The 8,364-nt window shown below is 53.9% G+C and overlaps 1 protein-coding gene across 3 annotated transcripts in view; it reads left to right on the top strand.

Annotated features, from left to right (window-relative positions):
• Positions 1-4,119, top strand: part of DPF2 (double PHD fingers 2) — a 36,188-nt gene extending 32,069 nt beyond the window's left edge. For 2 of the 3 annotated variants that reach the window (XM_006037108.3, XM_006037107.3), the window contains 2 exons: positions 766-847; positions 3,886-4,119. In XM_006037108.3, coding sequence (XP_006037170.1) covers positions 766-847; positions 3,886-3,962 — 159 coding nt within the window. In that variant the 3' untranslated portion in view covers positions 3,963-4,119. The remainder of the gene's footprint in view (positions 1-765; positions 848-3,885) is intronic. The other variant, XM_025193564.1, reaches the window with a different exon arrangement.
• Positions 4,120-8,364: the final 4,245 nt, after the last annotated feature.

Below are 8,364 nucleotides of genomic sequence, written 5' to 3'. Positions count from 1 at the left end.
CAGACTTGCCAGGCTAAGGGGTCGGGGTGGCAGATTGGCCCCTCAGTCCCCCTCAGGAGAGAGTCTCCCACAACAAACACCCTACGTTTTGTCTTGGGGAGAGCAGGGCTGGGAGCTGCAGTTGGGTCCATGTTGCCTGTAGGAGCCGGCAACTCAGCAGGCTCTGCTGGAGCGGCAAGAGGTGCGTACCTGTTGCTCAGCTCCGGCGGGGCAGGGGCCTTGGTGCGGCGGGCCTTAGGGCCCTTGACCACCGTGGTCCATGCCCCTGGCTGGATAGAGCGGGAGGTCCCGGAGTCCTCCTTTGGCGTGGAGGGAGACTGGTCTACCCTCCGCCTCCCGGGGGAGAAGGGCCTGGCAGTAGGACTCTATCTCCTGCTCGCAGTCCCTGATGGCACGCAGTCTCTGGACTGTGGCCTGGAGCTCCTCCAGCTGGCGCTCCAGAGACCCCAAAAAGGAGCAGACCCCACAAGGTCTCCACAACGATGGAGAACCACTGAGGTAGGCTAGTTCACAAAGGATAGGACTGGGACTAGTTATTAAATAGAAATCAGAGGTGGTTTCTTTTCGGCTTCTGCTTTGAGCTGTGGAGGTGACAGGTCCATACTGAGCTGTGGCCAAGGGTAGGATCAGTGCAGTGTCTCTTGGGAATGGTTGGGGGGCAGGTGCTCTGTTAACGGTGTGTGTGGGGGGGTGGGATCTGTCCTCTAAGCAAAGCCTTGTTGAATCATATGAGTTTCCCCCCCCCATTTCCCCACCTCTGCTTAGGACCAGCTGCTCTTCTGTGACGATTGTGATCGTGGCTATCACATGTACTGCCTCACCCCGCCCATGTCGGAGCCGCCCGAGGGTAAGTGTCCATGTCTGTCTTGGAGAGCAGGCCTGAATCAGGGGGCTGAACAAGGGCATGGCAGGAACAGGTGATGGGGTCTTTTACATAGAGAGTTTTGCTGGTGTCCTCTACAACCCGGCCCTGCTGGTGCCCCTCACTCCTGACCTACAGTCCCCTGCACCCTCCCAGCTCTGCCAAGGTGTCTCATTCCTGATTCACTGTCCATAGGCTCCCCAGCCTTGCTGGTGCCTTTCACTCCTGACCCACAGCCCCTGCCTACCCCCTATCCCTGCCAATCCTCAAGCAGGGGGGTTGGACTAGATGTGAAGACCTCTGGAGGTCTCTTTCAGCCTGACTTGTTTCTCTTATTCCCAGCTGTCTCTAGGCAAAGTGGAAAGTGATGGGGGGTGGGAATGGGGGTATTTTCAGGTATTCTGAGGAAAGAAACACTTTTTCAGTGCCCAGCCAAGCCTGGAATCATTTCTGCATTGGTAGCAAAATCTCCAGGCCAGCAGGACACTTTGGGTTGCCCCCGTGCCCTTCTCAGTCCACTACTGTCAGAATATGCTGATTCACAGTTCCCAAGCCAACTTGTCACCCTTGGGCAGCTTCAAGATCCAGAGTGATCCTGGGCCTGGGGTTCACCCCCCTGCTCCCACACCCTGAGTTAATCTTCCATCTCCTCTTGCTTCATGTTAACCAGGGGGGCCGAGGGCTTGGCTCACTTGTCATGTGTGGTTATGTCACAAGCCACGTGAGTTTCCAGAGATTGTGCTCCCCTGTAGCTTCGTAGGGAAGGAAACATGTCTCTGCCCTGGTCCAGCCCATTTGCTTTATGTCCTCAGTTATTTCGCCCTTGCTGCACTATCCATGTGAGTCCACCAAGTATCTGGGCCTTGTCACAGCTTGAGTAGTATATTAAGGCCGTGCCTGTAGGACTCGGTTGAGAATGAGGAGCCCTGTAATTACATTTACTTTGGTAGCAGTATTACAGTAATGTCTAGAGCAGAATCAATCATTCAGGATGCCCCCGTTTAGGAGGATTACAGTAATGTCTAGAGAGGGATTGGTAATTGAATGTCTCCTTTTATTAACAGTATTATGGCAATGTCCAGAGGGGGGTTGGTTGGATGCCTCTCTTAGTAGTAGGATTACAGTAAAGTCTAGAGGGAATCAGCAAGTGCTCTTTTAGTAACAGTATTGTGCTAAGGTCTAGAGGGGGATTGGTTTTTTTATTGAATGTCCCTTTAAGTAATAGGATTATGTTAATCTAGTGGGAGGAGTGGTAATTATTGAATGCCCCTTTAGTAGCAGGATTATGGTAGCACCTTGGGATCTCCATTTTTTCCTGTGCATTATTAGGGTGGCACTTATTAGCATAGCAGCATGGGAAAGTGTCGGGGGTCTGCCAGGATCAGGCACCTATTTATTGAGAGCACCATTATTAATAGCATTACGGTAGCACCCATTGTCATAGAAGGAATATGGTGACTCCAGTGAGGGCCTGGCCCCATTATGGCATGTCCAGCATTAGGAGCATTATGGTAGTGGCAGGGAAGCATGGGAAAATCAGGTTGTCCTTCTAGCAGGTGGATTACAGGAGATTCCATTTAAATGCATTGCTGAGGATTGAGCCCGTACACTTGCCCAAATATAGTAGAGCTCGTTAAGCCGGGCTTGTTATGTACCCATTAACCCAGCCCCCCACCTCAAAAATTAGAAGCATTTTTGAGGCTTCTAATATACTGCCCTTTGATGCTTCTTGCCCCGTTTCGGGGGAGTTGTGGGGGCTGACCATGAGCAATGCTGCAGCTATTTGATGTTCGTTATCACGTGTGAGCGATTATGCGGGTAGCTGGTGCTCATTATGGCACGATTGCTAGGCAGAGACATCCAGGGCCTCCCATCCTGTGATGGGGTGAAACCACGGATGCGCTTCTCCCCTGAGTGGTAAAGAGGGGACAATGAGCATGAATAACAGTGATACGTGGAGGCCCCAGTCAAGATCTAGGGAATATCTTATTTTCTAGCATACAACACGACCTGGAATATAATACACACTGGTTTTTGAAAGGCTGAACAAAGAGGAAAAGATCTTTCCTTGTTGTAATTCACCCAGTAGCAGCAGCAGACGCGGGGTGGAGCCTGCTTGTTCTTCTGCTCCCAGTCGAATTCAAATTTTACCTTCGTTTTGCCCGTATAATGCGCATTGCAGTTTTCAGCAGCTGTTTTTCTTGGGGGAGCAGAAGTCTGTGTTGTATGTGGGGAAATAAGGTATGCCACACTGACATCGAGAGTCCATGCCCTGCCTGTGCCAGCTGGAAAATGGGGCCTGGATGATAAGGCAGTAGAAAAACTGCCGCTGAGGCCAGGGTCCTGCTTGACCGTTGCAGCGTTCCACCCCAGAGCTGGCTGCTTGCTTGTTAACAGCATGTGATTACCATCATGTCTGGCTTACCACCCGCCTCATATAAAACCCACACCTTGGTTTTTGGAAGGTGAAAGGTAGAAAAAAGATTTTTCCCAAGTTACAGCTGACTGTGACAGAGTGCAAGTCCTCCTGGGATCATAGTGTCTGGGAAGTATGGTACAGGATGTTCCTGCTGCTTCACCCATACTGTCTCCTGCAATGGCACACTTCCTGGACACACTGTTCCCAGGAAGACTTGCTCGGTCATACAGATTTAGGCCCCAGACTGCAAGACTCTTAGTTCTTTTCTACAGACCTTCCTGTTAATTAATTGTTCTTCCCACATCCCAAGCCTCATCAAGATGGGACCAAATGCTCTCGTTGCCTGCTTCCAACACAAGCTACTGTGCTTGGCTAATAGCTGTGGCTGTGAGAAGGTTAGGGCAGGACTTGGCCACTTGACAGCTGCGCACGCAGTGCCTCCATGCTTCCATTCAGGCAAAGAAAACAGCTTCCCCTGCTTGAAAGGCACCCCAGTTTTGTTTTTTTGTGGGGAGAGAAGGGTGAGGGGGAAGGTGTGCGTTGTGCATCAGAAAATACGGTACTCTAATTGACTTGCTTAATAATTGCTTTGTCCTCCTGGCAGGGAGTTGGAGCTGTCACCTGTGTCTGGATTTGCTGAAGGAGAAAGCCTCGATCTACCAGAACCAGAATTCCTCTTGATCTCGCCTCTCGGGCTGGCGACCTCTAGCTCTTCAATCCTGGCAGGGCTCTGTGACTCCTTTGGTTTGGTTTAAACCTTTCTTGTGGGTTCTCTTTCTTTTTCCTTTTTTTTTTTTTTAATCTCTTTTCGGGGTGGGGGGGGGGGGCACGTTTGGGGGGGGGCACTAGTTCTTGTTAAGCTTCTCTCCTTCCCGAAGCAGCTTGGATGCCACCTGGCGCCGGAAAATCGTTCCTGGCACTGTCTGCTTGTCCTTTTCCTCCTCTTGGCTGGGCCGGGAGCCCTTCCTGTAGCCGTCTCGATGCTCCTGCTTCTCATACAGCACCGTGCGCGCCAGGATTGCTCTCTTGAACCCCCCCAATGGACGGACAATCCGTCCCTGGTGTGCCGAAGAGACTTGGGCGCCTCCTTTCTGGTACCTCTGCCAGCTGGCGCCTCGTGGGCCCGCTGATCTCCCTTCAGAGTGTTTTCCAGGCTCCATCATCCACCCTTCCCGAGTCTCCGAGTGAAACCCACCTGTCTGGATAAAGGGAAATGACTTTTGCATAGATGTCACCACCTCCCACCCTTCCTGACCCTCCGCCTTCTGTTTGTCTGTGCACTTGTCTCCCCTCTCAAGAGAGGCTGAAAGCAGGGAACTGATCGCTGCCCCCACTTCCCCCCTGCCAGTTGGGAATGGCTTGTGGGCTGGACAGGACCAAGCGGTATTCGACACCAGAGACACCCGATCCAGCGCTGGCCAGCCAGGGGGGATCCTTGCTTGCTTCCCCAGCTGTGTACAAAGCCTTAGAAATTCCCCGATGTGTCAAACCAGAGTCTGAAACTCGGCAGTACCTCAGCTCTGTGGGGCGTCGGCCCCTTTCCCCACTCAGCTACGCTCGCAGTGACACAGGGTTTTAAAAGGGCCCCGGAGGTGCCCGGAGGACTCCTTCATCGCCAGGAGCTCCATCAGCCAGGCTGCGATCCCAGCATCTTTTCACTGATGGGCGTGTGTGGTTCGAGGCCAGGAGCTTTTGTAGCATTAGCGGACAGGCTGGCCTGGCTATGATCCCTTTTGTGGAGGGGGTCCTGCCCCCGGTCTTTCACTGGCCAAGCAGAGACCCGGCTCTGGCCTGCTCCAAGCAACAGAGGGAGAAAAAACCTGGTGGAAAACCAGTGGATTGTCCTCTCTGCTGCCGGCGGCTTCCACCCTCTTGGGAAGCAAGGGATTTCGCTCCCCTTATCTCCTCCCTTTCCCTCCCTTTGTTCCCCTCTTCCGAGGGAATCTCTCTGAATCACGTGACTCCAACCTGTCAGGGACCTTTGAAACCTCTCCTCTGCCCATCGCTTCGCCTGGCCGGGGTTGGGGGGTTGTCGGGAGCCTGGGAGGAGCTGCCGCATGCTGGGTAGAAGGCGATATGGTTCTGTTGGAAATAATGTGCCTGTTTTTTCTAAATTGACTCCAGACCTACCTCTGAAAACCCCTCTTTACGTTCTTCCTCTGTTTGCTGCTTCCCTGGGGCCAGCTGGAAGTAGGAGATGGCCTCTGCAGGGTGGCCGGAGGAGGAGGAGGCGGCAGCGTTGTACCGGAGCCCTGGGAGATGGGCGGCTGGCCGGCCTGTGTTTGGGGTAGTGGGGAGGGGGCCAGGGCTGGCCAATCCAGCTCTTTTCTGAGCATTAGATTGAGATGGAACAAGACCCTAACATACACATGCGTGTGCATGCACACACACACATACTCCCCACACACCCCTCCATGGGGGTACAGATGCCCTACCCTCTCTCAGCGTCTGGGGCACACGTGCGCGTGCACACGCATGGACACGCGCACACACAACCCAGGTGTCTGGGACATGTGCAAACACACCCACACACACCTGTCTGGAACATACCCACGTGCACTCAGAACCCAGGTGTTTGGGACACAGGACACGTGGAGAACCCAGGCATTTGGGACACCTTCCTCTCCCCCAGGCATCTGAGAGACTCGCGCACACACTCACGTGCCGCCCAGGTGTCCAGGACACAGAACCCAGGCATCCGGGACACAGATGCAGGTACCCCCCCCCCCGGCACCTGGGACACACGCACACACACCCCTTGTAGTCTGGGGCACATGCAGAACCTAGGTACCTAGGATGTGCACACAGACACGCACACATGCAGAACCCAGGCATCTGGGACCCCCCCCCACACACACACGCACACTTTTTTGCACAGCTCTGACACCTCTTGATGTGCCCGGAATTTCGAGCCCCCTTGTCCCCTCTTCTGTCAGCCTCGAGCCCTGTCCCATCGCCGCTCTGGTGGGGGTGTCCTCTCTGCGGGTGTCCCCCTCGGACAAGGCCTGGTGGGTCTTGCTTACGACTGAGGCGCCCAAACCTCCTTGGCCTCCACCCCAGCCCCCCACCCCCCGCTGCCCCCCCCCCCCCCCCCCCCATCCAGTTCCTTCCCCTCTCCGTGCTTGACTAGGCAGCCACCGCATCCCCTCCCTCTTAACTGCGGGGCCCCATGCCATCATCTCAGGACCCCCCCGTGCTAACCTTCACACGCGTGTCTTATCCCCGCCTGCCCCCCTTTAGAGAACACCAAAACAGCTCCTTCGGCTATGGAAAACCTCTTATATTGTCACTTTTGTGGGTGGGTGGGGGTTGGGTTGACGGGGGGGCGGTTCTTTCGGTCTTGTGCGTTGTTCTCGTTCCAGTGGGAATGCGATTCTCAGGTCACACGTCGTCCCCAGATAGATAATTATTAGCTCATCAGGCTTTGGGGATGGGCCTTTTCGCTGTCCGCCATTGTGATGTGTTGTCGGGATGGGAGAGGATGGATTCCATTTAGGTTTTATCTTTTTTTTTTTTTTTTTTCCTTCAGTTGCCGTTAAAACATCCTCTGCCCTCTTTTTTTTCTTCTTTTATATTTTTATCCTTTCCTTTCCTCCGGCTGCTTCTTGCCAATAAAAAAAACACTATCTCTTTATTGCTTCCCTTTTGGAAGGTGAAGGACAAACAAATTCGTAGCAGGAAGAAGCCACCTGCTGCTGAGTTGAAAATTCGGGGGTTTTTTGTTTTGTTTTTTTTTAATTTCCCGTTTCCCCCTAGCTTCAGCCTAATTTTTCCACTCCTCTTCCTCCTCCACAAGCTGTCTCTCACCCCCCTGCTCACCCAACAGGCGCTCGCAGCTGATTGAGACAGCCCCCTGCTTCTATTTAAGTTGGCATTTCTTTGCCTTTTGCTCTTCCTTCCCTTCCTCCGTTGAAATCGCAAAGATTTTTCAAAAGGCTAATTTTTGGGGGGGGGGGGGTGTTAATGGACAGAGTAATAAAGCAATGGGAATTTTGGGCCTACTCCGTAGATTCCTTCATAATTTTTCGTTTTGTTTTTTAATTGGGCGTTGCATCAATTTAGAGCCGAGGTGTGTCATTTTTTTTTAAAGGTACTGTATTAAAAATTAAAAAAAGAAAAGAAAAATTAGTAAACATTTTTACACGGATGCCTTGATGTCCTGTTTTCTCTTCCCCGGTGCCTGGGTGTGTCCTGTGTTTCCAGCCAGCTGTGGAAAACTGCTCTGAATTTCTCCAGGTAGAGCCATGACTGCACCCGGGGGTGGGGGGTGTCCCCTACCCTAGAGGTGGCCTCTTCTACATGTGGGTGTGAGTTTCTCACCGCAGAGGTGGCTGCGTGTGCACGTGTTTTCCCCCCCCCCTCCCCAGAGGTGGCTGTGTGTGCACGTGTGTCTCCCACCCCAGAGGTGGCTGCATCTGGAGGTGTCCTGCTCTACAGCCGCTTGCGTCAACACGGCATGACTTTTCCTGACCGCCAACTACTTCCATGCCCCCTGCTTCACGCCACGGCCACGGCCCAGCCACGGGTGCATCATTCGGCCCTGGAGGCTGGTCTGTTCGGGGTGGGGGGGAGCTGGGCACTGATGATTAGATCATTCCCGTGTCTGCCCGTGGGATTCGATTAACTCCCAGCCCAGCTGCTCGTGGCTGACGTAGAGCCCCAGCGCCCAGCTCAGGACGCCTGGGATCTATCCAGACCATCTCGGTGCTTTGTTTTACCAGCCCCGTTCCTCTTGTGCCGGCTTCCTTCTACACAACAGAAGAGGTGCCGTGGGCTGGGGCAAACCCTAGGTCCGTCTTGCCCGGTCTCCGTCCCGCGGCGGCAGAGAGCAGAGGCTGGGTGGGGGAGTGACTGGGGCTGAGGAGGGATTTTGCCCCGTTCCACCAGCACCGAGAGTCGAGGAAGCTCCGGTGCAGCGGCCGTGCCCCTCGCTCCCGTGCTCGGTAGCTACCGATGCCCCTTTCCTCCAAGAACATGTCCAGTCCCTCGGTGAATCTGGCTGAACTCTCCGTTTCCACTATGTCTGGTGGCAGCGAGCCCCACGCTGCGGGCTTGGTGTTCATTTGAAACTGCGAGCCCTTGT

The sequence above is a fragment of the Alligator sinensis genome, unplaced genomic scaffold, assembly GCF_000455745.1.
Source record: "Alligator sinensis unplaced genomic scaffold, ASM45574v1 scaffold1318_2, whole genome shotgun sequence".
NCBI classification, from domain to species: Eukaryota; Metazoa; Chordata; order Crocodylia; family Alligatoridae; genus Alligator; species Alligator sinensis.
Note: the sequence above shows the minus strand (reverse complement) of the source record. Positions and strands in the feature narration are given on the sequence as shown.